The sequence below is a fragment of the Penicillium waksmanii genome, assembly GCF_028829765.1.
Source record: "Penicillium waksmanii strain IBT 27052 chromosome Unknown utg000010l:1.0-3698451.0:1.0-3701458.0, whole genome shotgun sequence".
In the NCBI taxonomy this organism is placed as follows: Eukaryota; Fungi; Ascomycota; class Eurotiomycetes; order Eurotiales; family Aspergillaceae; genus Penicillium; species Penicillium waksmanii.
In genome coordinates this window covers 3,160,315-3,186,788 of record NW_026643256.1, presented here as the reverse complement: position 1 = coordinate 3,186,788, position 26,474 = coordinate 3,160,315, and the positions used below count along the sequence as shown (strand labels likewise).

The following is a 26,474-nucleotide window of genomic DNA, read 5'->3' as shown; positions in this document are numbered from 1 at the left end:
TGAAGACTCTTCGGCGGTACTCTTATTTGGACGACATTCACGATTTCCTTTTTGGGCCGCAAAACCAAACGACAATTTGCCGCGGTTGGACACGGCAATCTCTGCACCGCCTTCGCACGGTCCGCCCATCTAAACAAATGGACATCGACAACCGAGAAAATGACCGAATTTAGCGGGTTCTTGCATAAAGAAAATATCACCAAAATACCATGGGTCACACAAAACCAAACGACTTCGTGACGGTGAAGACCTCACTCCCGACCTCTCCACTCCCCGCAAGCCATGCAAGGTCCACATTGACAACAGACCGATTGCTCCTCCGGCCCGTTGCAGCAAGCGATCTCGAGGCAATGTATGTCTTGCGTACCCAAGAAGATGTCATGAAATGGACATCGAGTGGCTGCATCGACCCGAATATCGAGATGACCAGAGACAAATTGAACAATTTCTTGCCACCCAATGACACCAAGACATTCAATTACGCCATTTGCCTCAAAGAGACGGGGGAATTTATCGGCATGGGTGGATGTCACCTCTTTCCTGCGGAACATGGCTGGCCCGAGGTCGGGTACATGCTTAGAAAGGAATTCTGGGGCCAAGGCCTGGCATCGGAGTTTTTGAATGCCTGGCTGCGGGCATGGAAAGAGCTGCCACGGTCAGAGCGGGAGTCCAATGTTGCGAAGGAAATGGTGAATAGCGAGGGATTGCTGCAGGAGCATCTCATTGCTATCACGGAGGAGGCGAATTCTGGGAGTCAAAGAGTTCTACTGAAGGCTGGGTTTGAGAAGTTCCGGGAGTTTGATGAGGAGGACGTCTCACAACCTAATGGGATCATAAATCTCATCGCTTTCCGCTACTTCCCATCGAGATAGGATCTTTTGAGGTATAGTAAGTGTTGATTATGGATTATATTAATAGACATTTTTGAGCGCAAGAAGCAAGATAAAATAAAGAAACGGCCACTGCTTGGTATTTGTATAAAACACTAGATAATCTTGATTCCAAATCACCAAAGATGTATTAATTCTGGAGATTCGGATATTATACTAATCAGCCTTGGAAGTGCCATTTGTTGTCAGTTGATCACAAAGATGAACCGAAACGGAACGCCACTTTGGCGTATCCACATATGTTGTCTTGATGAGGACCTCTGTCACCGTGACAGCCTCTTCAAAGATATCAATCTTTTTGTGACCAATGCTAGTTCCATTAGAGACGCGAGTGAACGGCACAGACAGGGTGCCATTAGCGTCCTGGCTGTCAACAACCTTCGCCTGCACTTGGTACGATCGAATAACCTGGCCATTACTTTGATCTTCCATCAAAACAATGCGGTCAATGGCAGTTGGATAGTCAAATTTAATAGAGTATTCTCCTTTATCGGCCTGAGAATGCGCTGCATTTGGTGCGATGGGATCACCATAGCATGAGCTGATAAAATCGCCAAGTTGTTTGTACCGGGCTGCATAACTGGCTGGAATCAATCCACTCCGGTCGGGTGTGAGGTCCAATTCCAGAAGACAGTTGCGGCCGACTGTTTTATGATAAACGTCGATCATTTCTTCGATGGATCGCAGTGGCTGGTCGACGCCGAAAAACCAGCGGTCTTCAGTTTGTAGGGGTGGTGTCGCATTCGGCTGGGCAGAAGTAGGGACTTTTAGAGTCTCCCCCGTCATTTGTCACGCCACTAAACAATCAGCATTCCAGAAATCTTGCAGTTCCATGTACTCAATATCAGAGCTCGAGAGTACGTACGTTGACCAGTTCTCTTCCGGTGCCTGCCCTTCTTCTGTGCCGATCCATCGAACTAGGGCTAATGTCAGTAACATTCTGGTCTGACAACACAAAATTCACTAACTAGAGTTTGCGGACAAGCAATTCCCATCAGTATCACAGCCGTTGAAGATTACAGCCTGGGGCTGGGTTTCCTCCAATAAAGCTTCAATTTTGTCTTGTTGTGAGCTGCTATAGCCGCCATCAAACCAGATCTGCGTCAAATATGATCAGTTAAAAAGCCAAGAATAAATGGAGTAACTGTCATCGACTCCAACCTCAGTTAAACTCCCATAATCCTTCCATAGTTCACTCAATTGGTCAAAGACAACCTGGTCATAAGTGCTGTTGGTGACATTAACCTGACCAGGCGCCCAAGAGCCGGCTCTAACCTCTGAATTCTGCACATTCAGAAAGTTATTCACAACAACGCTGTAATAAAACCCATGGCCAATGTTATACTTTTGAGCCGACTCGACGAAGCTCTTCACAACATCTTTTCCATGTACAGGAGACTGTGCGATGGTATAGTTGTAGGGCACGGTCTCGTTGTCCCGGTTTTCGAAAGTCACTTGACTCGGCCATGTCGTGAAACCACAGTTATGCTTCGCGACGAGCGTGGCATACTTGGCACCAAGGGCGGCTGTTGTATCCATCCATGCATCGGTATTGATCAAAGTGGGGTCGAATAGATCTACATTGGGCACTAAGTTTGGGACATTGTTGCAGCCGTCAATGCTTAGGTATGTGGCTATTTCGAAGTGAATGAGCACGCCGATCTCTTTGTCTTGGAAATCGAGCTGTTCTTTCGTTGGAAGTGCAATCTTTGATCCGTCACTTGGCGATATGCGGTATTTGGGCTTGTAGGTTCCAGCGACGGCACTAGTAGCGGCACATATGCTAATGAGGACACTGAGAGGGAGTTTCATCGTGGACGACTATATTCACGAATCGCGCTTGATGAGTTTCACGATCATAAGATTAAGTCGTCTATAACTATGAAAACGATTTGCGACTACAGCTTTGCTATATAGGACAGCTATCGATGTAACATAGCTAATCAGATTCCTACGGTAGTATGTCGGTTGGGTATTGGAGCGGGGAAGGTCCTAATTAATACTGAGGATCGACATTGATAGCGCGGTTTTTCATGGATGCAGTTACATCCATGTGCCGAAACGACTCCCTTGAGGAAGATGAAATTACCCGCCAATCGGCAAATAATATCGGAAAATACAGGGTTGAGAGCTCGACGGGTATTTAGATCCAACATGTTGAAACTAAATATGGACCATAGCTCAAGAAGTGCACCATCACTCCTGCCTTTAAATGTTGAGTAAATTACCTTGGATGTAAGCAGCAAGAAGCAACTGAAAGGCGTGCATTTCTTTGGTGAATGTAGATAAAGCAGGTCATGTGTGTAAACAACATGAACACTATTGCCTTCCTTGAAGGTGGCACCACTAATAACCCCAACCTTTTCAGGTCTGTAAGACAGTGACACCCACTTCAACAAGCGCCCAAAGAGTGTCTAGCTCGAAAATACAGAAGAAGTTGAAATTGAACTCAGTTGCGAATGTCAGCTTATGGTAGTCTTCCAGATATTGCTCAAGGTCGTTTCTGGATGCGGGGTAAAAGATAGGCACAGTGGTTCAGGGTTGGAGCTAATATATCCAAAAAGCTATTCAAATATCTTCAATGGTGGGAATTTAGTTGTGCCATTGCTCATAAAAAAGCTATTTTAATCAAGGTCAAGGAGCCCATTTTAGCATTTAAACAGCCAGGGTTGCTTGTGGAGATGCGGGGAAACACCAGCGATTCCCCAAGCAGATAGAAGCTATATATTTAGACATTTAAATTGAAGATGAACCCTGTGGGCAATAAAATCGCGTCCCAACAAAGAAACTTTAACTTCCAAAAGCAAAAATTCTCTATAGTCGCGCTCCCCGCCTTGCGAGCTCGACTCATTTCACTCGGGCAGAGCGCCCCCGCTCCTCGGCTACGCAAAGCCGAATCCCGCCCTCAAATCGCGTACAAGCAACATGTAATCTGCTCCTCGCCTGACCACAAAGGTCGAGAGACCGAGAACATAAAAACCATGACCTGCACCATGGCATCAGACACACGAACATACCCGCTTCGACAACCCGCAAAGCACAACCCACCACCACGACTACACCTCGTCTTCCCAGAGACACAGAAGCAAGTCTTCACAGCTTACATCGGGATCCAACTGCACAGCCAAACATGCAAAAATACCAAGGAGGCCTTGTCCCTCCTCTCAGAACCCAGATCGGACATTCAAACCTGGCTTGCCAAGTCCACCCCAATCTCAACAGAGCAGTTCTTCGTCTTAGACGACATGCCAAACCATAGACAGACTTCCATCCCAACCCAGGCTCAAGCTCAAGATTCAAGCCCCATCCAGAAATCCACCACCCTAATCTGGGCCTGCTACTGGTCAACCCAAGACTCCTACCAAAAGGCAGTCTCAGACTTGAATCTTTCCTCGCTGCATACCTCCCTACCCGAATCCCTGCGCCCATCCATCGGATTCTGGGCAGAATGTTTTATCTCGGACATTTCTCGCCTGGAAACAGTCTACTCGGCAACGGATTATATGCCCGGTCTCGCGCGTTTACCAGGAACATCCACGACAAAGCATCTGCACACGGGATACTGGGGAGCAGCACGGGATCGGATCCCAGGGTCTGGGGAGGATCTTTTTACTGGGGATGGAGCAGTGCGTAATGATGGAAACGGAGAATCTGCAGCAGCTGCGGAAGAAGGGGAAGAGAAGATGTTAATTTCCAATCTTCTCTGAATTCATCTATAATAGGCACAAACCCCTCAGACATGGTCCATATTCGTTCCGGCCAATTTTGGGGAAATTGCAACGAAGAAGAAGCAAGTGCCTATCTGGATAATTTGGAGCCAAAGCTTCGTGGTGGGTTGTTGTATCTATGGAACTTTCCCGAAGAGAGCGGGTCCCTTGGGGTACGATATTTGCGCAATATCAATGCCACTCTCGACTTTAGTCCTAGTCTCGAGGGCAAGAATTCCGAAAAGGGAGGAGAGACAGATACGGATACATTCATCGCCAATTCCCGAGATACATACCCGAAGGAAACGTGCGTGACAGCATTCTTCAAAAACATGGCAGATCTGGAGAAATGGGCGTCGAAACACCCGTCTCATCTGGCTATTCATGCGGGAGCTGTGAGTCATGGTCGACGATTCGGGGACGCGCGGCAGTTTAGGACTTGGCATGAGGTTTCTGTGATTCGGGGTGGGGAGGCGAGGTTTGAATATGTAAATTGTGTTGATGGAACGGGGGTTGGTAGAGGGATGGTGTCTGTTCAACGGAGTGAGCTGTTCTGATTGAGATAGATAGGGCTACTTCAAGTTGAATTACGGGAAATGAAAGAGAAAGAGTGTCAGAGAATGTCCATGAAATTCATTCAAATCAAAACGCATAAGTATATCCTATATCCATAAGAACCATGAACACATCGCTTCTCGCATGAGAGCGCAGGGCAGAGTAGAGCAGAGCGGACATAAGCCTCAAACCCAATATCGTGACAATATTTCCATCGAAGATCATAAAGTATTAAACTCCCCCCCATAATTGTAAGAATGAGAAATCATAAGAGTAAACGCCAGAAACGGGACCATGAAAGAAAAGAAGAAAGGGAGGAAAAAAAGCTTGCTTCAAACAACATCGGTGCAAAGATCTACTTGCGCCAGAACATCATTTTACCAACACCTCGACTAACAGCCCACTTCGCCTCGGAAACCCTGTCCTTCATGCTAGGACCACCGCTATACCGAATGGGATTTGGTTTAGAAGAGCCGCCTTCAGAAGAGCCACCAGTGGAACTACCGCCGAAGGAACTGGGCGCGAAGTTAGAGATGTTGCCGGCCTGGAACTTGGTCTTTCCTTCCACAATCTTGTGGATTAGGTGCAGTAGAGCGTATGCAGTTGAACCGACGGCACGAATGGCAGCGAGAATGGCGACAGACCACAGGATAATGGAAAGGTAGATATTTGTGCCGCCTGAGTCAACACCGTAAACTTCGGAAACCGACATGGCGAGGATGAGATTAGCAACCATCCAGATGGACACCATGTAGGTACGGACGGCGCGGTAGTAGTCTTCTTGCATCTGGGAATCAGACAGGGGAGGCTCAGGGACTTCGAGGCGGTCACGGAGGTTGCGCAGGGCAGCATCATAGCCGCTATCGATATCGAGTTGCTCAGATGGCATTTCCATGAGGACGGTGCTGCCGTTGATGACCTTTGCCGTTCCCAGATCTGTGTTGATCACGTTGTCTCCCTTAGTACCCCACGTCACATCGTGAGTGTTACAGAAGGCATAAACCTGAAGGGTGCAAATGTAACTGGGCATCAGGAGGAAGTATTGGATCGAAGAGGTGAACATGTGCCACGGGTCGAGGTAGAGGAAGGAGGTGTAGAAGTACAGGCCAACGGTTGAAAGCATGGATAAGACGATGTTCATCATTAGTGTGCTAGACACTGTAAGCTCCTTGCCGGAATCAATGCCAGCGCGGGACATCAACTCCAGAACCACGAGGTAAAGGGTACAGAAGATTGTGTAGAACATGATCACACTGTACACGATGATGCCCATAAGGTACATGTTTTTGGCACTAAAGGAAGTTAGCTCAAGTTTGTTGACTCCGGGAAGAATAACTTACCCTTGCGGTCGATTACCAAGAGAGATGATGAATTGCAAGCACATTACCAAGACACAGGCATATCGTAGTACAATAAAGATGTACTTGCCCATGTTATGGCCAAATGGATCAAGTTTCTCGTCACTCAAAGAACCAGCGATGAAGTAGAAAGCGAGGTAGAAATTAGCCTGCGATATGTTAGTGGAGATACAGACACGATGCAATGAACTCGACTTACCAGTCCAAAGTAAGTGAAAACAAGGTTGAGAGTCTGATAAACGAATTCAATGTGCAACAAAATCTTCCGCGCAAGCGTATGATCCGTCTTCCAGATCTGCTTCGCATTGATTGTCGAATACACAGCCGCGAAGAAAGCACCGTTCAGCCAACGACGACGCTGCGAGATAAACTCGGGCACCGTGTCAGGAACATCAGTCTCACCGACCGCACTCTTAACGAACTTCAAGACCCATCTCTCTTCTCGTTTCGCAACGAGCTCCCAGCAGAGAATACGATCCTCAGCCAGGTACATGTTGGCAGTGAAGACATCAGCATCTTGACCGTGCAAGGTTTCACCCTTGAAGTACTGGTTTAGCGGGCCGTGTCCGTCGGCATCGTTCTGCAAAGCGAAGAAGCGATAGGCACTCAGCGCACCGGGCAACACTGTAATATATCCGAAAACGGACTCGAGAGGCTTGTCGAGGATGTTGGACATCTTGTATTCGAAGTTCTGACTGGCGACCAGGGGGTTGAGCAGACCCAGCATACCCTTACCCTTACCGGCCTTAATCTCTCCGGCAGCACCAGCGACGTTGGAGTCTTGGTCGAATGCCTTCCAAAGGTGGTACACGGCGCTGGGTTCGGGCTTGGTACCAACATCCAGTAGCACACAGATATTCGGCTGCAGAGCGCGACCGAAAGCGTTGAAGAACCAACGGTGGGAGTTCAGTTTCTTTTGGTTCTGCTCCTTGAGACAGAAAATAACCTGGCAAGGAACAATGCCCTTCTCAGCACCCTTGAACTTCAAGTCAGAATCGAGTGACACTTGAGTTGTGTACTCGTAGACGTGTGCTGTGACTGGCTTCTGATTGACAATGTTCTTGGCGATACCCTCCTGGTAAACACCGAGAGCGGCTAGAGCATTGAGAGTGCGAGGATGGACCTTCTTGCGACCATCGGAAATGATACAGACGACAATCTTCTTCCATCCGTCCTTACCCCAGGTACGAGACTTGGTGCGGGAACAAAGATGGCTGATGTTGCGCATGACACCGTGCATGGTGCGTGTGAAGCCAATCTCATCTTCGTTGTACATGGTGATACAAATGAACAGTTCCGTTTCACGAGTGGTGCTTCCGATCTGCTGACGAAGTTTATATCCGCGGCTCGTGAAGTCGTCGGGGTCTGAGGTGACGGCCGTGTATCGCATGTGGGTGAACTCACGCTCGTCGCGTCGGGGAAGGAAACTGTGCAAAATAGTTGGGATCTTGCACTCAAGGATCAGTTCACCGTTGATGAGCTGAACCTCCTTCTTGACCATCTGAGTCGAGCGGACACCTCGACGGCCTTGCTTATCGGGCGCGGGTCCATAGTGAAGATTTGGATCAATCATGCTGGCGGCGTCCTCCTCGTCCCCCTCTTCTTCCAGATCGACCTTTGACATCGCATCTTTCTCGTCTCCCAATATGGTAGACTCGCTCATGAATGATCGGACACTGCCGCGAGAGTTGTGATGAATGGTCCGGCCATCACCACCGAAGGGATCCTCATGATCACCAATATCGATACTACTGTCTGCTCCAGCTGAAGCGGCGGGGCCAGAGAATAGAGGCGCAGGAGGAAGTGGTCGGCGAGGGCTGCCACTGTACCTGGAGCTGGCTGTACCTGGTCGAGGACTGCCGTTGATATCGGCGCGTTCATATCCAACACTCGACACGGAGGGAGGACGAACATGTCCCGGACTCCATGGGCGTGTTGGAGAGCCCACTCGGGGTGGAATTGAAGGGTAAACTGATGTATCTGCTAGGCTGGCAGTCGGTGGGGGGGATGGTGGGTGCGGTCCCTAAGCTGGATGGCGGGCGTGAAGGTGAAGTTGCTGTGGGTACCTGGTAGAAGCGACTGTCGTAGCCGGGCACTGCTCCGGTTCTATTGCGCGTGCGAATGTTAGTCCTCGGTCGCGTCAAATCCATGATGATAGAAATGTGACCAGCGAATTGCCAAACGGAGATGGCGCGGTACACTGGTGATAAACAAGTATATGGCAGTGTTTATGGCAAGACAGCATTGATTAAGCCACCAGCGGAAATAGTCCCTCATCTTCCGACAGGGGCCATTCTTTGGTAGCCCACCAAGCACTGGTCTGTGCCATACGTTTCTGTCAAGGGAGGGGTAGGAAGGGGAGCACAGTGGATATTGGTGCGTTGTAGCGGGCAACGACTGGAATGTGTCGGGGAATAAGCTCGAATTGAAAGCCATTCGCATTGCAAGTGGATGGGAAAATAGAAGACGGGTTGATACGTACGGACTAGTTGTTTCGGCATATTCTGATTGATAGTGGGAGTATTGCGAAGGCGAAACAGGTCTGTAGCTTCCGCTTAGATCGCTATCGACATTGCTGCTCGTTGGTAGCAGGCGCATCGATGGGCCATTGTGTCTCGAAGGCGCAGTGGGTGAATCATCGTGGGATAGGAATGAAGCGGCCTCGTTGTCGTATGAGGGCGGCTCGTCGCCGAAGCTGGATGGCGGGTGACGGTTCATGACGTGAACTATGGAATGTGTACTTTGCTCAAGTCCTCATAGTAGGGCACCTCTGCAGTGGACTGACAGGCGTTGCGTTAGTGAATAGTTCGGTAGGAATGTGGATCGGAGAATGCGTACCAGCAGGTTGAAGAGCTTATTCAGAATTGAGCTTGCAGCAGTACCAGACACGACACAATGAACAAAATTGATAATTGATCAAGAGGGAACTTGGATCAGTGGATGTAAGTGTAAGGGCAGAAGTCTGGGGAGGAGCAAATAAGAAGAACGGTTCGAGTTGGAAGTGCAGAGCAGTCCAGCCCGGCGTATCCGCTATCAACAACGGAGAGCCGCGCGGTTGCCCCGACAACGCGGGGATCTACTTGCGCCTGCACGGGACTGAAACCGCCCTTGTTCTCTCGCCTTCAATTATTAGGGGTAGCAGGGGTATTAGGGGTATTAGGAGGAAGTGCTATAATTATCTTCTTCATTATTAGCAGCTACTCTCTCTTACCCTTACATGTTCTTGGTCTACTCTACTCCATCGTACAGCACCATGTTCGGTTCGAGCACGGTTCATCAGGCCCACTCGGCAAGGTGGGTCAATCGCGATGCATAAACAGGTTGTGAGTATCGGATCATCGTAAATAGGCAGTAGGATCATAGTTCTGCAATATCAGACCAACGCCCAGTGGTATTATGAATGAAATAAAGCGAGAGGGGGGGATGTTAATTATCGCGCAACGAGCAAATAAACTGCAAGCCTCCGAATCCAAATTTCCACCACGTTTCCCCTCCATTCCCAGACTGGCAATCTCTGTAGCCCCGCGGGGGGGCAGTCCAGGCAACCTCCTTCTCTCCATCCTCTTGGCGGGTCGGACATATGCGATATTTGTCTTGGTACTCGGTACTGGCACTTTGCTTGTCAATTTCGCCTGCTGGCCCGGCCCGGTGCTGACAGCACCTAAACCTCGTCGTGGAGCAAGGGCTGTCTTTCGCGATCGACAGACTCTGGGTGCGCAACGCGACGGAAGAGAGTGTCGCGTCCGTAGTACTTGGTGCTGGAGATGTAGATCGAGGTCACGGTGAAAAGACCGAAGATGACAAAAGCGAAGATCCACTGCAGGGCAATGATCTTGACAGCAAATTGACGCAGTGCAAGAGCTAGAATTTGTTAGCTTCGAAATACTACTACTAAATATATAATAACCACAGCTGTATGGTTCGCGATGATACCACTTACACAGAGTGAGCAGGCTGAAGCAGTAGCCCAGAATATAATCCTGTCGCACAGAGATATGGAACAGGCCCACGGCAGCAATAACCCAGATAAAGATATTGGCGACAATTCGGCCGGGTAGGTTATGACTGTGTGTCGCAACCGCGCCATTCCAGAAGAGCGCCGTCACTGTCCAGGCCAACGGACCCGCGAGAGTCGAAAGATGCACAAAAACGGGGAGCCCCTGGTGTCGCCAGTAGGCCACGAGCTGGTTGGCCAGGTGGGCAATCAGGATCACCTCGGCACCCCAGAAGTGGTTGCGAGTCCAGAGGAGGATCCAGGAGAAGACGAAGAGGTTGTTCAGGATGAAGTGGGTCGCGACGTTAGCAGCGGGAGCGACGATCGCGACATCCTTGGAGAACAGGTGCCAAACGTAGCTAAGCTGGGAGAGGAGGAGCAGAATCCTGTGAGAGGTTAATATATATTCTTGTTCATCCCCAGCGCTGGGTCTCGGAGTAAATATCCGAGTCAGTGCAGATATAGTGTAGGTGGAAGAGAAACGCACCAGTAGATACCGGTGACAGTGGTATTCTGACTGAAAGGCGTATTGTGCTTATCCGCCTGCTTCCAGATCTTCTTGCTCTTCTTCACATCATCTGGCGAGTGGATGGAGTAGTAGATGCCAACGATGACGACCAGCGCCCAGGTGAGGGGCACGAGAATGCGATACGCATTCAGCGCTTGAGCACTATGCGTCTCACGCCGAGCAAAGGGATTAAAGTTAACCATTTCGACCAGGTCAAAGAGAAATGATGGTGATGGTGATGAGGATGAGGATGAGAAAGAAACGGAATCAAAATCCGAGCTGGTCCCAGAAAATCAAATAAAAGCAGAGAGAAATTAGGTCTTGAAAGCGGGGGAAGGCGTGGTTAACATTCCAATCCGCGAATCCAGCGACCCCCCCGCATGGTCTGATGACCCCAGCATCCAACCATTCAGCACCCGCGCAGGGGAGACGCAGCCTACATGAGGTCAGATCCTTGACATCACGGTTTGGCCTCGAACCTGATGTGGATCTACCTAGTCCGGCGGCTAGTGGGGGGATGTGCCGTCATTCGAGGTTTCAACTCTCGGGTTTCTTGATTTCAGGTGGGACCCATATGTCCGCTATGTACGGAGTAGTTGAGTGGCACTGGTACATTTTCTTTTTGTGCTAACTAGTATTTCCCGGTATTGACCATGGCGCTGTCTGCCTCGCTGAAGACAAGGTGGAGCAGGGGTGAAATGCAGTGGCAGTGATGGCACATTGATGGTGCCACTCGTCGATCGTGTGCACGGCCCTAAACTGGGAAAGTACATCTACGAGTAGTTATAGTTAGCCCATTCATGTTCCTTTACTAAAGTACGTGACAGAAATAGATCCGAAATGATTTGATGTTTATGAACACAGACAACTTGAAACTTGATCCTGTCCATGCCCTCTACGAATATACTCGTACTTGTACTAGTAACTACCGCTGACGTAGGCTGAGTGATGAGTGGTGAGTACCCCGGACTCCGAGTCTGCGGGGCAAGGGGCCACTGCTTCAATATAATGATCATGTGAGTTACTACTTCTGGCTAGTTTGGCCATTTAGGATTTGATGCTGGCAACTCTGAATGCTTTCATAGGTCCTTCTATGCAAGGCAGAAATTCAATTTTGTGCCTAGGAAATTGAAAGTTTCTATATTAGGTAGGTGTCTTGCTTGATATACTATTCTATTCCCTGGGCACTTTGCTCTACCTTGAGGCCGTATTAGTTGAATACTTGAATGATTAAAGATGTTACATGTTTTAATATATTGTAAACTGCATTCGGGGCCAGACAGGTGTTAATCACTGGCAGATTCATCCGAGTCGGGCTCATCCAAATCGGATCCACCCCTTTCCCCTTCTTTAGAAGGCGCCTGAAAATAATCACAGACCTCTTCATATTCCTCATCCCAGCATTCCCTCAATGCTAAGCAATAAAAGCAGTAGTATTCACATCGCTCGTACTCATGCATCCACCCCCCGTATTTCTTGTAACAATGCTCCGCCCAATATTGAAAGGGGATAACGTCACCCCACCGATGAATAAAGCAGCGTTGATCTGGAGGACTGGCTCCTCTGATAAGGTTATTGGACACGTCCATGTCACTGGCCGAGTCTTGAAGAGGATCGTCATTCGTATCGGAATTGACTTGCGATCCCGTATCTTGTGTCTGCTTTGGCTGTGTCTGCTTTGGCTGTGTCTGCTTTGGCTGTGTCTGCTTTGGCTGTGTCTGCTTTGGCTGTGTCTGCTTTGGCTGTGTATCCGAAGAGTACTCCCATTTCCCAAAAGAGTGACTAGCTTGGGAGCCGCTGTCTGAGTCGATGTCTTCGATGCGACATGATTTGTGTATAATATTGTTTCCATCCCGGCCATCTTGCACCACGTCATCAATTAAACAGAGACACTCGCGGTTTTTGATCGAGTTTTTCAACTCTACCCACCACGGCTCTATCATCAAGCCATCATAATTTCCATGGAAGAAATCGATTTCTCTGTTATTCCGACATTCTAGACACTTCATCATATCACCATCGGCGAAATAAATAAGTTCCTGAAGATATTTCTGGTCTTTGAGGGGTTCGTGTAGATCTAGTGAAAAGAGGTCAAGTAAGAGATCAAAACACCAGCCTCGTAGACGTGGTGCGAGTTCCGAAGTTTCGCGTTCGATAAGTCGGTCGATGTTCGGAAAAAGTATTCTTGCGTCGTGACGCCAGTGAAAAAATTGATCAGAAAATTCCAAACATCTCGACGTAGGCGTTTCTCCGTGGAGACTGGTTCGAATATCGATCCCTTTCTCGGCAAGAAATTGTAAAGCTAGCCAGTGGGGGAATTCTTCCAGAACGGGACGCCCTCTTTCAAGGGAGTCGCTGTAAATCACTTTCTGGGGGTCAAACTCGAAGATTAAATCCATACTGACAACATCTCCCCTGACTGCTGCAGTGTTTAGGGCGTATTCTATCGCTTGCTGATCGACGCTGACCGTGATTTCCTCTTGAAGTCTTTCGCGTAAGAATGAAAATGTTTGCTGGCAAAGTTGAAGATATCCATTTCGAGTATAATCACTCAATCCTACATTTTCAAAAGCACTTAACATTTTCCAGCCAACTGCGTCTGGATCAAAAAACTCAATACAATCCCTGAAGAGGTGAAGCATTTTCAAGAAGTCCTTTTGATTTACACCATGAGCGAGCCATGAAACCGGTGTTCTGTACACGATTAGATTCAAATTCATCTCATGTGAGCTGACAAACAAACAAATGGTTATCCCACACGGGCCTATATACACAGGCTTCGTTATCTGCGTTTTGCAAGATCAAAAATTTTGCGAGGTCAAGGTGTGCGTATCGTGCCGCAAACTATGCCATGTCTTATATTAGCTCTTGTTTTTTTTTTTTTTTTGAAAGCGGATCCGAGTGAAAGAATACACAGCATTTAAGCAGAAACCCACCAGGGCACCGATTTAAATAGGGAGAAATTGAGTTAAACTCACATGTAGGAGAGTCATTCCATTTGAGTTGACGTCATATACTGTTGCTTGTTGTCTCTCAAACAGCTCGCGCACAGCTTCCGTATTTCCCATTTCACAAAAACGAAAAATGAGCGAGTCATCTGGTCTAACATTTACCGGCGAAATGCTATACTGCCACGTTTTGTGATGATTGATAGCCATTGCTTTCAATCCGTATCTGATCCCGAGTCTCAAGAGCCAAGGAGCAGGATGGAAAGTGAATGAGGTCTGAGTCTCGGATTGAACAGAGGATTCATCACCCACGGATATGGTGCGTTCAATGACCTGAGTTCGAAAGATTATTTTCCCAAATACACTCGTATGGGGCACCGACTGAAAGACTTGGTTTTTGGAAATCCTCCGCATCTCATTCCTGCTGCTATGAATAGCTTGACTAGCAGCTGATATCAAAGTGCGTCGCAGTAAAGGGTTCGGAATTCCATCAGCTATGCGACGTAGTCCCTCATCCACGGATCGAATGTGCTGATCAACATTGACAGTCTGTGAAGATATGGGCGGTATGTGCCATTCCCCGACGACAGATTGACTTGTTACGCTGCTCGTCCTGCTGCCTATTTGCAAAGTCTTGCAATAAACAAACGACCCAACTGTTCACCCGTCAGCGATAAAGGAATATTATCCAGAATGGGATCCTCTCTGACACTCACACTTCTTTGTCGCCAGAAACTCCAGAAAGGACTTAGTAGCACATGCAGCCGATGCCGCAGCATAATCCTGCCAAACCTTAGTCTTGTGACTATCCGCGTAATCACAGGCTCCCTTGATAATGATGCATGAAAGATTATTGCAGACACCCGATCCCTCCATCTCGAACCCAACAAGTTGTGACCCTTGAGCCAGATCATCGCGATGCTTTGCAGATTTCATGACTGTATCTGTAGAGCCGATAGGACCACAATGCAGTCGAGGCTTGGGATTATCACCGCCCGTTAATCGATGCCGTTCGACAAGGTCCTCCTCGGAGTCCGTAGACTTTGAGGTATCTTTCAGATCGAAAGATGATGGAAATAATCGATCCTGGTCAACGCCCGGATATTGCCAAATTGAACCTTTCTCTCCAACATCCTGCAAGTACCGAGTATGCATCTCCTGAAACTCAACTCGCGACGAGTTAATCTGGAGACCGGATATGAGCGATCGAATGGAGCGGTTAGATCGATCAAGGGTATCCTGTACACCACCCCTCTGCTCAAACCGATCCGGATACTGTCTTCCAAAGTCGAACTTCAGAACCTGATGGCTCATAACCACATCTCCCAAGATCAACTCGGTACCCGGCGCCGGGAAAGGAACCCCACCGCATATTCCGACTACTAGCGTCAAGCTGATACTGGGGAAACTGATTTGAAGACTGGATGCCGCGCTGGCGGCACTCTCTTTCCCCATCTCAGGTAAGCAAGCTAGCACAATATTGAAAGGGCCGATGCGGCCTGTTTTGTAGAAATTTGAATCGTTCACATTCTGGACTGGTGTCTGGTCATAGATTTCGTCAAGGGAGACTTCGACCGCATCGAACTCTCGAGGCAGGGCGCAAATAATGGCGAACTCGAAGCGGTCCAACTCCACAGCGTATCCAGTGGACGGCCCGGCCCGTACCCCCGCTTGGTCGTCCATGAGAGTCGACGATACTCTAAGAAGCGGATTTGGTTACACCGCCGCTATACCAATATATGGTCGTTGTAGGTTCTCTGCCAGTGAAGGGTGCATCGGCGCTGTCCCGTGTGTTATTGAGCGCAAGATTGTATCGGCAACGATTCGGCGTTCTCAGCCTCCATGGCTGCGCCTTCTCCTTGTCCAGGCGCTTAGGTGCGTTTTCCGCCCCATCCCAGCAGCCAACCAGAGTTAGTGTCAGTTAGTTAAGTATACGTTCGATAAGTGGTGGTGCAAAAGTTTGAAACCCCTGGTTGACTTCCTCTCGTCTACGCTCCGCCTTCTAATCGCGAACAAGTAGCTACCCAAGATGGAATAGATTGGCCAATTTATTCCATCTTAGGTAGCTACTAGTCTTTCATTAGAAGGCGGTCGATAATGGTGCGCAAGAGGAGGTTTTAAAACTTTTGCAACGCCACTGTATAGCCCTACGAGCGCAGAAACAGAAAGAGAAAAAAATCCGAACAAATGCTTTCTCATTTTGGGGTATCATAGAAAAGGGTAGATGACAAACAGATTCTCCACCATCCCAGTCATCCCAGTCATCCCATACCACCACATTGCACTGCACCACTCTCCGAGATGGAATCACAGCCTAAGCCTTCGCAGCTCTAGCTTTCCCTACAGCCTCCAAAACAACCCCATGCACACTCTCAGGCGCAACAACCATCCCATAACACCCTTCAAGCGTCCTGCCCCGACCACAATCAACCTCACCACCCGCCATATCCGTAACCTTGCACCCAAGTTCCTGAACAAGCAACATACCACCCGAATGATCCCAGATCTTCGACCGATACGTCTCCTTCTTCGGAACCTTCACAAACGCATTGCAAGCACCCATGGCAATAGCCACATATCTCATTTGCGCAGACCAGATATCGACACTAGCCGGCCAAGGCGCCTCCAAAGACCCCGCCACAGCAGCGTGAACATCCAGACGTCCCGACGGCGAGAAACTCGTATCGACGAAGCGGAGCTCGTTGCCCGTGCTGATTTGCTGGATGCGGGATAGATTGCGCGAGGGGAGGAGCGCGCCTGTTCCGAGGGGTTGGATGCGTGCGCCGTGACCCAAGACGGCTGTGAGGAGGTGGCCGTGGCCGGGATCGATGTTATCTTCATGGACGTTTGTTGTGTCGGGGAGGTTGGGACAGGCGAGGAGGCCAAGGACTTGTTTTCCGTTCTCGATTAGGGAGAGGCAGACGGCGTATTGTTGGCCGTTTATGAATGTAGCTGTGCCGTCGACTGGGTCTAGGGTCCAGACTCGGTGGGGGGTTTTGTCGGTGGGGAAGGGTTGCGCGCCTAGATCGATCAAGTCGAGCATTTCTTCCTTTGTGGTCGGGGTGTGGAGGTGGGATTCGCTTTGCGGGTCATCGAGGTGAGTGCTCGTTGCTAGGTCCCAGGTTCGGTCGAAGAGGGCTGCATTTTCGCGGAGGGCGGTGCTGTCTTCTTCCCCGATTATCGAGTCGGAGGGGAATGCCTTGTGGATTGCGGCGATGATCGAGGCTTGTGCGGCGAAGTCGGCGATTGTTACCGGTGTGTCGTCGCTTTTGTCTAGGTGGCCCTTGTCGACTGCGGATAGCAGCTTCTTTGTGAGGAGGGCGGCGCGTTGGACGGCGAGACTTCCTATGAGGAGCTCTTTGCTGTAGGGGTGTGTCGTCATCGTTGTGGATTTGAGTTGGCAAGTTAAGTCAACAGATTGAGAGGATATGCCAAAGAGTCGAAGTGGAGAGGATGCAAAGGAGAGAAGCTGGAGTTGAGGAATTGACTCGGACTCGTAGAAAGGAATTGGGGATTGTGGCAATGAATGCGGAACGCAATGTAGCCTGAGAGAAAAGAAATATATTCGCGACGATCTCACCGGTAGATCACGTGTGGGTACGTTTGCGTCATGGTGGGACTCGGATTTGCTGTTATTTTGGAAAACTGTTGACATACTAGTTCAGTAGTAGTCACTGTGTTCAAGTAAAGATCTAGAGGCCTACTTCTACTAGCAATGACTATCTCAATACATATCTCATTGTAATATTCATTCGGGTTTCAACTCTTCGCTGGTACCTAACTGAGTACCCTTACTGGTTGCTTCAAAGGTTCCTACTGTCAGGTTCCCTTTACAGTACGACCTTGGGTATTTTTAGGCCTTATGCCTGATTTATTCAAAAGAGGTTTCTCGAAGGTCGGATATACCAGTAGTAGTATAATTGTTTATTATATACAAAGCTTGGAAGTCTACAGGTACAGGCGGCCGCCGGGAGGGTCAGCCTAAATTCCCTGACAGATCTACTGAGCCGGTAGCTGCTAGTTAGTTATGGAGCGCCGCACTAGTACTAGATAGTACGAGTTAGGAAAAATTAGATATAATATGCATTAAATGAATTATGTCGATAGTTTCCGAGAGTAAGGATAAAGTCACAAAAGTCGTTATGTCAATTTAGCAGGGTGCACCTTATTGGCAACCCCAGCCGACTGTCGGGCAAGCCTTGCCCGAGTCGTCTCAATGCTAAGAAAATGAATGCCTATAGGTATATCTCTCCGAACGCCAGTATAAAGAAAAAGCCAGATAAAATCGTAATCAAGATCCAGGGGATCATGATTGGAATCAGAAGGGCGCAAACGCCAGTTCGTATGCAAATGCTAAGCTCATTTTCGCGTGCTGCAGCATGTGGTCGAAGCTCAGATATTGTATCTTGTCCTCGGTGGTGTGGATCTTCTTATCCGAGTTCTCGAACTGAGATTCGATGACGAAAGCCGAGGGGTAGCCGAATCGGCTGGCGGAGGCGTGGTCGGAGCAGGCGTACCCGCACTTGGTCTCGACGTAGGGGACATCGCAGTACTGGAGTTAGAAATTTAGTAATGATCAGACAAAAGGAGCAATACGCGTCGGAATGAGAGAGAAGAAACTTACGGTGGTAATGACATTCTTGATGAAGTTGGTCAGTCCCTGGTCAACATAATCGATGATAACGCCGACCGACTCCTCGAGTCCAGCATCCAGGGTACCCTGCACGTAGCCGGTCATGTCTTGCTGCAGCATAGCCTTGACATTACGCTGGTCCTTCTTATACCGGGAGTAAACAGCCTGGGAGCCGAGTAGACCACCTTCTTCCGCAGAGTACCAGTGGAACTCGATCGTGTTCTCTGCCTGACCCTGGGAGATAGTCTCCGACCGCAGCAGGGCCCGGAGAGTCTCGAGAATAGTGACTGTTCCACTTCCATCATCGTCCGCGCCAGGCGCAGCCAGAAGAGAGGGAAGGAAAAGGTTGATGCTGTCCTGGTGAGCACCCAGAACGACGGTGTTGTTGGTTTGGCCCGGAATGCGCGCAATGATGCTGAACTGGCCCCAGGCGTGGTCGAAGCGTTCGACGGTTGCGCCGTACTTGCTGGCGCCAGACTCGTGGACCACGTCGGAGACTTGGCCGTAGAGCCATTCGGCAGACTCGATGCCGTACTGTGATTTGTAATACCGGGTGTGGAAGGAGGTGAAGTGCTCCAGGTTCTCTCGCATGTTGGATTTGGACAAGTCGGTGGCCAACGGAGTGATCTCCTCTTCATGCTTCATCTGTCCTGGATAATGGACGACGCGCTTGGTGTGGAGAGTTCCATATTCACCGGCCTTGTACTCGTCTGTGACATCGATAAAGTTGACGCCGTCCTGATCGCCGTTAGCAAGGGATATGGAAAAGCGGGGAAACAGGGAAACAGGGAATCAGGAAATGAGGAAATGAGAGGAGATAAAGCATACCAATTTCAAAGCCCACTTCTCTTCTTCGGTGACCCAGCGAGTTTGGTACGGGCTCAGTTCGATCAGCCACCGGGTGGTCTGAGTATTCTGCACAATTGAGGGGATTGTCTGAGCAAGCGGTTCCTGTTGGGGAATGACAGCCGCAAGGGCTACCGAGGCGGTTGCGCTGAGCGCAAAGAGGAACTTCATGGTGGGAGTTCAACCGACACAGGAATTGAAATCGGAGAAAAAAAAAGAAAAATATATAGGAATACGAGAAGGGTCTCGTCAGGCGGAAGCGTCGGGTTTTGTAGGTTGCCAGGAACAGGCGCAGGGTTTTGGGCCAGGCAAATCAAGGCTCAATCACGCGCCCTTGGCAGGGTTGCCAAGCCTATTTTGGACCCCGCGCTAACTGTTAGCAGGTTGTTATTAATAGGCAGTCATGCTAAGTATGTGATGGGTATGTTTTTATTTATGAGCTCAGCTTCACATGGTAAGTAGCTACTTGTCCACATTTTGACTATAGTAATTTAGAACCTACTTGGGTGCATACCTCCCTGGATGCATGATCAACATCTCGATTCATCTTCTCTGCGCGGGGGCAAGCGGAGACCCGAGGTTCCAGTACATACAGAGTACCCACTTTCCGGCTGTTCGGAAGTGACTCACAGCCTTGCGGAGCCTGGGACAGACACAGCCGCAGTATAGAGTACAGAGTACAGAGTATGGTGCCAGTGCGAGTATAGTCTAGTGCATAATGTATGCTCGTAGTGTATAGTACCGTATTCCGTGCTTGTAAGGATCCCCAGTATCCTTCCAGGGTTCTCCCAAGGCACTTCCCTCGTATTCCCAAAAAGGAAAGAAGGGTTAGGGTTGATGACTCACCTTGACTCTCCCAATCATCGACGCGCGCGAATCCCGTGCCGACGTGACTGGCGTCTTTATCTGGCTATCTCCGCAGTGCGCCCGCCTCACTGCCTCACTCTTATACTGAGGGTCCTCACTTCAACTCCCTTCCCCCTCACACCCATCTATATCTCCTACGTGATATCTTTACTTCCCCTATATTCTTATCTGATCCCTTCCACCTCACAATGGCCATTCATCCAAGACTCCGCCCGCAGGGTTCCCAAGCCAGTCTATCCCCCCCAGCAAACCCTCGCCATCTCCGCATGGACCGAACAAGCCGCCTCCTCCCTGCAGGACCTCTCCCTCTCCGAATCAACCCCAGATGCCGCATCCCAGTCGCCCACCCCAGCCCGCTCCACCTTGCGCGGAACCACCACGACCCTGTCCATCCCGCTGGACGATCAACCTCCGGCCCCTGCCCCGAGAGTGAAGATCGCCTCTGAAGAATCCCGCCCACCAACAGTCAGTTTCCGTCGTCGCGAACCACTGAGCCGAGACAGTTTTAAGAGCCGAGAGGCCCTCCTCAAAGGAAAGGACGGGAGTCGTCGGCGCCAGCGCTGGGAGAACGGTATGCACCATACCCCAAACCAATGACCGAGCCCAGAAAAAAAGCAAAAAGGCCAAAGAAGCTGAAAGCTGACCGTGTTCAAAGATCGCCTGTTGCACAACCCATGGGCTGAACCGCCCTCGTCCAAAGACTGGGAAATCCGCCCGACATACACCCGCCATGACCCCATGCCGTACTACCTCGCCCCGCTGTGGGATGTGCACTATGCTCATATGGCAGATACCCACGCCCGGAAGAACGCCCCCGTCGAAGAGAAACACCGAGTGCCGAAGGAGTTGCGATTGAGACTGAAGCACGCGCGTGCGGCGCGAGGCATGCTGCAGGACCTGGAAGATGATATCCGGCTCTTTATACGGAAGTGGAATGAGAAGCAGACGCTGCTTCGTAGTGATGGGTTACAGGATGCACCCAGTGACTCGGAGGACGAGATTGTTTTCGTTGGGCGGAATGGACAGATGCACGATTCGCCTGAACGGAAAGAGGCATTGCAACGGCTGCGCGATGAGTTGAGTCTTCATAATGAGCGGGATGGGGAGAAGATGGTTTTTGAGAGTCTGGTTGATGACCGTGCTGCGGGCTTTGGGTAAGTTTCTCAGAGATTCATATTCTACCTGCGGGGGAGATCGCACCCCCTCCATCCTCCCCCCTCCCCTGCGACTAATAGCTTGCACTGAGGCTGACATCGTATAAAGTCGCTGGCTCGTGCATTCTATCGCTTCGTACTATGGCCTGCACACCTGGTCCGTCACCGTGGGTGAGCCTGCTCGTCGCGAGGCTTATGTCGGATTCCGTCCGCCGGTCCCCGGGACTCGCGCTGGACTGGTCAATCATCCAACCTGCCGCGCCGATGATGAGATCCAGTTGGGCGAGGACCTCCCGCGGCCGCTCTATGCGCAGGTCTAAATGACTAGTAGAGATACACATACACACCTTATCTGCTTGCCTATTAGACTGCCAGATTGGATATAGGCTGAGGCGGCGGAGTTAATACGTTTGATTTCGGTTGTAAAGCAAAGGGCAAGATACATTTCCTTTGATTGTTCTGTTCGTTCATGCGGTTAAATTACCAGATGTCTGCATTTCATTTTGAGTCCCCGAAATGGGCCTAAGGACCTAAGGGCATATATAGAAGATTCCAAGGTTGACTTCTGCCATTCCTTCAAAGTTTCTTTGGAGTAGCCCTCCGTGCTATGCGAACCATGGTCCTACTTGGTTCTCCATTGGATGGGTAGTGTCTAGTAAGAGTTACATATCGCGGCGGGCCAGAATTCCAGGTCATCGGCTTGAATAGCCATTTCATCCCTTGAGGCGGAGACCATTCGCTTGACTGGGGAATTCCCCAACTCCCCGGAATACTGTACATACCCCATTCCAGCCCTGCACTATGTCGTCATTTCACGACCACCGTGGATGAGAATATTTCGGCCAAGTCCAGACAGTTTCTAGTTCTTGGCCTGCAGCTCCTACCTTGGAATTCCAGTGCACTGTGACATATGTACGTCGTCAGTACGCTTAGAGTTCTAGCAATTCTTTTAGACTGGTGATGAACTGGAGACTATAAGCCTTGGAAAGGGAACGCACTGGCAGTTTCCAAGCATCGCCGAGACGAAGCAAGCCATGGAGGCAGAGCATATCCAGAAACCGAATCGGAGCAAGCCAAGTCAGTCCCATCTGACCCGATCTCACTAATTCAAACCAGGCGATGATCAAGCCATCTCGCCTACTACAAGAAGTATTTAGAGATTATTCGAACCCAGCCCCAAGTCCAAGCAAGTCCCTTTCAGCCCGAACAGTCGACACTATAGATCGCACAAACCCCTGTTCCCCCCCCTCCTCGCCATATGCAGCTAATCCAAAACTAACCTTGACTAGTGTAACTGTGACGAAGGGGGCCCCGGAGACCTGCTCTATGATGTAGATTACTAGACTCAAAACGGCATCGGCATCGAGGAGTACCAGACTGAAATGGCATCGGCATCGAAGAGCTCGAGAACCATGCATGGGTCCAGGAATTCATCAGCCGCGTCCTTGACCTGCCAGTGCCCGATGATATCCATGACCGGGTGGATTGTGGAGTATATACTAGTAGTGCATGAACAGACCGCCATATCAGAACTTGAAGGTACTAGCAGTAGTTCTCAATCGCAGATCTATGATGAAAGACAGCTCGAAGAAGTCCAAGTCCCACAGGCGAATTTCCCCCCCCTTCCGCGTAATCGGCACTGATCCCCAAGTTCGGAGCTTTGTAGGAGAATAGTGTCCTCATCGCCAGAGGCCGGGATCTTCATACATGGTGTGCATTACGAGAAGAAAGGAGAGAAAGGAAGAAATGCTCAAGGTATTGGAAACTGAAATGACATTGGAAGAGATCTAACTTGGAGGGAATGTGCTTGACTGGCTTCATTCGAATCAACGAATTACTAGTCAGCAGTGCCACGAAGAGGCTCATGCAATACTGCTGGCTCCCACCCAAGAGATAGAGGTCAAAGGGGCGGGAGTGGGTTCAAAGAATGGTTTGATGGAGGCCGGCGACTAGGTCGCAGCACCGGAAGTTCAAAAAAGTGGGTTTGAAGGCCCGAACGATTTGGGTCGCAGGGGCGATCAAGGAAAAGCTGGTCAAACGGGCAGACCACAGAGACGTGGGGTCCATGCCAATGTTTAGTCCAGACTCGGGCATGCCCGAGTTACTGAACTACGCACCATGCATGATAGACTCCATACGCCGGGGAAATCACCAAAGTAGATGTTTTATCAGGACGTTGCGTAGTTGGCGTTGTCACTGCATCTTGCCGAAGCGTGGCATGGTGGATCCTGAACGACGCGGTTTTCACCCAGGAAATGGTACAAGTCGACATTTTGCACCCAAGGGGCTCAGTCCGGAATCTATTTTCCTTTGTCTCTGTGCGGAACCTGTACAAAGTGGTCAGTATTGGGAAGTCTCGACGATGATTGGGATGGGGATGAAAGTGAGAGGAAGGCCGGTTGCTGGAATCAGTTCGAAGACTCGAGAGATGACTCGATATCGAAGCTCTCGATTCAACGACCGTAGAATGGAAGAAAGAGACGTACCAGAGAAGCCCTCAACATCGTGCCTGCCAATTTTGGTGCATGGGAGTGAGTTGCTTGGAGGAGAGAGAGAGAGAGAGAGAGAGGGAGAAGAAGGAGAGAGAGGAAAAGGAAGAGGGCGGAGGAGAGAGGGGAAGGTGTGAGTCACCGATCCCCAAGACAGCAGCGGCCCTTCGCACTTTCCTAAAATGGCGACGACGTGGTTCTCTCAGTGAATGTTCCGGCATCCGGTTGGATTTGGACGCGGACTTGGACACATTTACTGCAATCTATAAGGATTTCAGGAAACAAATTGGTAGTACGAGTAGTGTCAGTAGTAGGAATGCTTAATTTAGGTTTCTGACTTACTAGGGGAAGGAATTGATGAAAATATGGGAAGAACGGAAGTTGGTGATATTTGAAGCTATCTACAGACGGAAGGACGACCCACTTGGCGGCTGGGATGCCTTAGTGCCTCTGCGGCGCCACGCCTCAACTGTATGAAGTGCGAGGCAAGTGTAAATATGAATAATTACGGCCGGAAGTGGGATTGATGCCCTGTTTCCTTTCATTGTCTCTATACGGTGTGTGCGGTAGTTCGCCAGGGTTTGGACGATTTCCCTCATGACAGTATACACCAAATCATGGGGATGTCGGATTTGGATTCACCTCTCTGTCCGTGTGCAAGCCAACGAGACCGCCGCATATACTATCCTTCTCTGTCCGCTGTAATAATATCTCCGGCAATTGGCGTAGCGAGACCTGCAATCGGCATCAAAGGACCTCGAACAGGCACTCAGCGGCACGGCTTCAGTCCCCCATGCCCGCTCCAGAGATCGAATCTGATGTCGAATCATACAGCGAAGAGGAGGGCTGCCAAGAGACAGCAATCTACAGCGGCGTGTTAAATGATACAACGTCTCTTCCTAGCGATGGTGTAGAGCAACTAACAAGCAATTGGTGATATCGCGCAAACGACAACTTTTTCGCACTCCAACCGAGCCTCCCCCTCCTCTCTTGATCTCCATTCCGACTTCACGGGAAGCCTAGCCTACCAGTATAACCTGGGTAACCACGCGTTTCACCGACTTGAAATGCTGATGAAAGCTGCTACGACGAAACCCCCGAAGAATCGAACCGAGGCCACAGAGACCCCGTTCACGCCACACCCGCCCCGTCCCCGAACACTACAAGACCCCGATGAGTAGCCAATACTGAGAAACCGATGTCCGGCAGCCAGCAGGGCCTCTACCGCCGCGCGAACCGCACAAGGGAAAGGAGGAGGAGCACTCATCGGCAGTGACAGCGCAGCGTGCAGCAATGTCAATACAAATGGTGGCTTTTATGTGGGCAACTGGACTGAAAACGGGTGGGAAGACAAATTATGGGCTACTGGGGAGTGGGGAGCTTGGAAGGCAATTTTGAAGGCAATTCATGTATACAACACCTCAGCGGCGAAGTTTTGGCGGTCATCGGCGACTCTGGAAAAGCCCTTTACGGAGCTGGCAAGCAGGGTACAATGCAACTCTCTCTCTCTTGCATCAGATTTAGCCCTCTAGTGCGCGGTGTACTGAATATAGAATTATGAAAAGCCATGGTCTTCTCACGCGAGGATGTACCACCTGTAACTATTCCATCATCAACATGAATAATTTGGCCTAGCGAAATAGTTCTTACTTTGGTACTACCTTGGTCTATAGTTAGTAATCTTTATCTGGCGATAACTAGTAGGAATATTGTCACCACTCTAGTACCGGTGTATTCTTGAGCTTTACTACTAGTTTCTATAGAAGCCAATGGCTACAACTTACTAGTAGTCCCTTCAGGTTGGATCTTAAATCAATAATCAATAATCAGCAAGATCGCACAGTGGGAAACTCCGAGTCGAGCCAGGCCCCAGCCACCTTGCAATGTTTGAAGCTAGCTCTGATGTCAAGGTTAGATCGGATCGGATCGGATTGGATCAGCATCACATCGTCTTTCCCCTTATACATCTTAATTCAACTTCTATGACGTACTATGTGGTAGAGGAAAACACTCGATCCTCAAACACTTCACGATGCGTTGTCAGGGCCCGTTGCGTCTCCACCCGAGTGTTCGCGGTCGCATTCGCATCATGCGAACTGAGCCCCCTGCCAGAACCGCATGGATGGGCCAGGCACGCGGTGTATTATAACCTTGGAACCCATGTTATACTAGTTTTAGTATGGGCATGACAAACCGGATGACTTTACTCCGTTGGGTTCCAGTTCCAATTGCAGTACTTGCAGTATGTCCAGCCCTGATAATGTAGTACTAAATAAAAACTGCGAGGGCGCAGAACAGAAGATTGGAACCGGATCGGTCCGCCCCCCCCACTGTCTCCATTATGACGTTGATTGAACCTCCAGAGTGAAACATATATATCTGATTGAAGTGAAGACAACTCGAATGTACAGACTCGGGACCCCCCAACGACAAACAATAGCTATACTACTCCAGGGCTGGTACCGATATCAAGATCGCTGAATGTCCTTGGCTCTGGCGACAATGGCGATCAGACCTAAAGCCAT

The 26,474-nt window shown here is 49.8% G+C and overlaps 12 protein-coding genes across 12 annotated transcripts; 5 read left to right on the top strand and 7 right to left on the bottom strand.

The window, feature by feature from the left end:
• Positions 1-209: 209 nt before the first annotated feature.
• Positions 210-872, top strand: N7481_013150 (GNAT family N-acetyltransferase; the record flags this gene model as incomplete). The annotated part of the gene is made up of 1 exon (XM_057272369.1): positions 210-872. The coding sequence occupies one exon, from the start codon at positions 210-212 to the stop codon at positions 870-872; it is 663 nt and encodes a 220-aa protein (XP_057116557.1).
• A 174-nt stretch (positions 873-1,046) lies between these two features.
• On the bottom strand, positions 1,047-2,702 carry N7481_013149 (Glycoside hydrolase family 29; the record flags this gene model as incomplete). The annotated part of the gene is made up of 4 exons (XM_057272368.1): positions 1,047-1,654; positions 1,694-1,807; positions 1,859-1,988; positions 2,052-2,702. 4 exons carry the CDS (start codon positions 2,700-2,702, stop codon positions 1,047-1,049), a joined length of 1,503 nt encoding a protein of 500 aa, XP_057116556.1.
• Positions 2,703-3,637: 935 nt separating this feature from the next.
• On the top strand, positions 3,638-4,597 carry N7481_013148 (Phenylacetaldoxime dehydratase; the record flags this gene model as incomplete). Its single annotated transcript, XM_057272367.1, has 1 exon — positions 3,638-4,597. The coding sequence occupies one exon, from the start codon at positions 3,638-3,640 to the stop codon at positions 4,595-4,597; it is 960 nt and encodes a 319-aa protein (XP_057116555.1).
• Positions 4,598-4,629: 32 nt separating this feature from the next.
• On the top strand, positions 4,630-5,033 carry N7481_013147 (hem-containing dehydratase protein; the record flags this gene model as incomplete). The annotated part of the gene is made up of 2 exons (XM_057272366.1): positions 4,630-4,904; positions 4,937-5,033. 2 exons carry the CDS (start codon positions 4,630-4,632, stop codon positions 5,031-5,033), a joined length of 372 nt encoding a protein of 123 aa, XP_057116554.1.
• A 474-nt stretch (positions 5,034-5,507) lies between these two features.
• chsB (chitin synthase class II) lies at positions 5,508-9,228 on the bottom strand (the record flags this gene model as incomplete). Its single annotated transcript, XM_057272365.1, has 5 exons — positions 5,508-6,444; positions 6,493-6,659; positions 6,710-8,349; positions 8,423-8,616; positions 8,993-9,228. The coding sequence occupies 5 exons, from the start codon at positions 9,226-9,228 to the stop codon at positions 5,508-5,510; spliced, it is 3,174 nt and encodes a 1,057-aa protein (XP_057116553.1).
• Positions 9,229-10,171: 943 nt separating this feature from the next.
• On the bottom strand, positions 10,172-11,215 carry N7481_013145 (DUF1774 domain-containing protein; the record flags this gene model as incomplete). The annotated part of the gene is made up of 3 exons (XM_057272364.1): positions 10,172-10,371; positions 10,451-10,890; positions 10,992-11,215. 3 exons carry the CDS (start codon positions 11,213-11,215, stop codon positions 10,172-10,174), a joined length of 864 nt encoding a protein of 287 aa, XP_057116552.1.
• Positions 11,216-12,298: 1,083 nt separating this feature from the next.
• On the bottom strand, positions 12,299-13,654 carry N7481_013144 (uncharacterized protein; the record flags this gene model as incomplete). The annotated part of the gene is made up of 1 exon (XM_057272363.1): positions 12,299-13,654. The coding sequence occupies one exon, from the start codon at positions 13,652-13,654 to the stop codon at positions 12,299-12,301; it is 1,356 nt and encodes a 451-aa protein (XP_057116551.1).
• Positions 13,655-14,644: 990 nt separating this feature from the next.
• Positions 14,645-15,643, bottom strand: N7481_013143 (uncharacterized protein; the record flags this gene model as incomplete). The annotated part of the gene is made up of 1 exon (XM_057272362.1): positions 14,645-15,643. The coding sequence occupies one exon, from the start codon at positions 15,641-15,643 to the stop codon at positions 14,645-14,647; it is 999 nt and encodes a 332-aa protein (XP_057116550.1).
• A 631-nt stretch (positions 15,644-16,274) lies between these two features.
• Positions 16,275-17,342, bottom strand: N7481_013142 (inositol monophosphatase family protein; the record flags this gene model as incomplete). Its single annotated transcript, XM_057272361.1, has 1 exon — positions 16,275-17,342. The coding sequence occupies one exon, from the start codon at positions 17,340-17,342 to the stop codon at positions 16,275-16,277; it is 1,068 nt and encodes a 355-aa protein (XP_057116549.1).
• A 936-nt stretch (positions 17,343-18,278) lies between these two features.
• On the bottom strand, positions 18,279-19,610 carry lap1 (putative aminopeptidase; the record flags this gene model as incomplete). The annotated part of the gene is made up of 3 exons (XM_057272360.1): positions 18,279-18,512; positions 18,585-19,331; positions 19,422-19,610. 3 exons carry the CDS (start codon positions 19,608-19,610, stop codon positions 18,279-18,281), a joined length of 1,170 nt encoding a protein of 389 aa, XP_057116548.1.
• A 666-nt stretch (positions 19,611-20,276) lies between these two features.
• Positions 20,277-21,780, top strand: N7481_013140 (uncharacterized protein; the record flags this gene model as incomplete). Its single annotated transcript, XM_057272359.1, has 3 exons — positions 20,277-20,877; positions 20,962-21,460; positions 21,570-21,780. The coding sequence occupies 3 exons, from the start codon at positions 20,277-20,279 to the stop codon at positions 21,778-21,780; spliced, it is 1,311 nt and encodes a 436-aa protein (XP_057116547.1).
• Positions 21,781-24,742: 2,962 nt separating this feature from the next.
• N7481_013139 (uncharacterized protein) lies at positions 24,743-25,130 on the top strand (the record flags this gene model as incomplete). The annotated part of the gene is made up of 2 exons (XM_057272358.1): positions 24,743-24,857; positions 24,925-25,130. The coding sequence occupies 2 exons, from the start codon at positions 24,743-24,745 to the stop codon at positions 25,128-25,130; spliced, it is 321 nt and encodes a 106-aa protein (XP_057116546.1).
• Between the last annotated feature and the right edge of the window lie 1,344 nt (positions 25,131-26,474).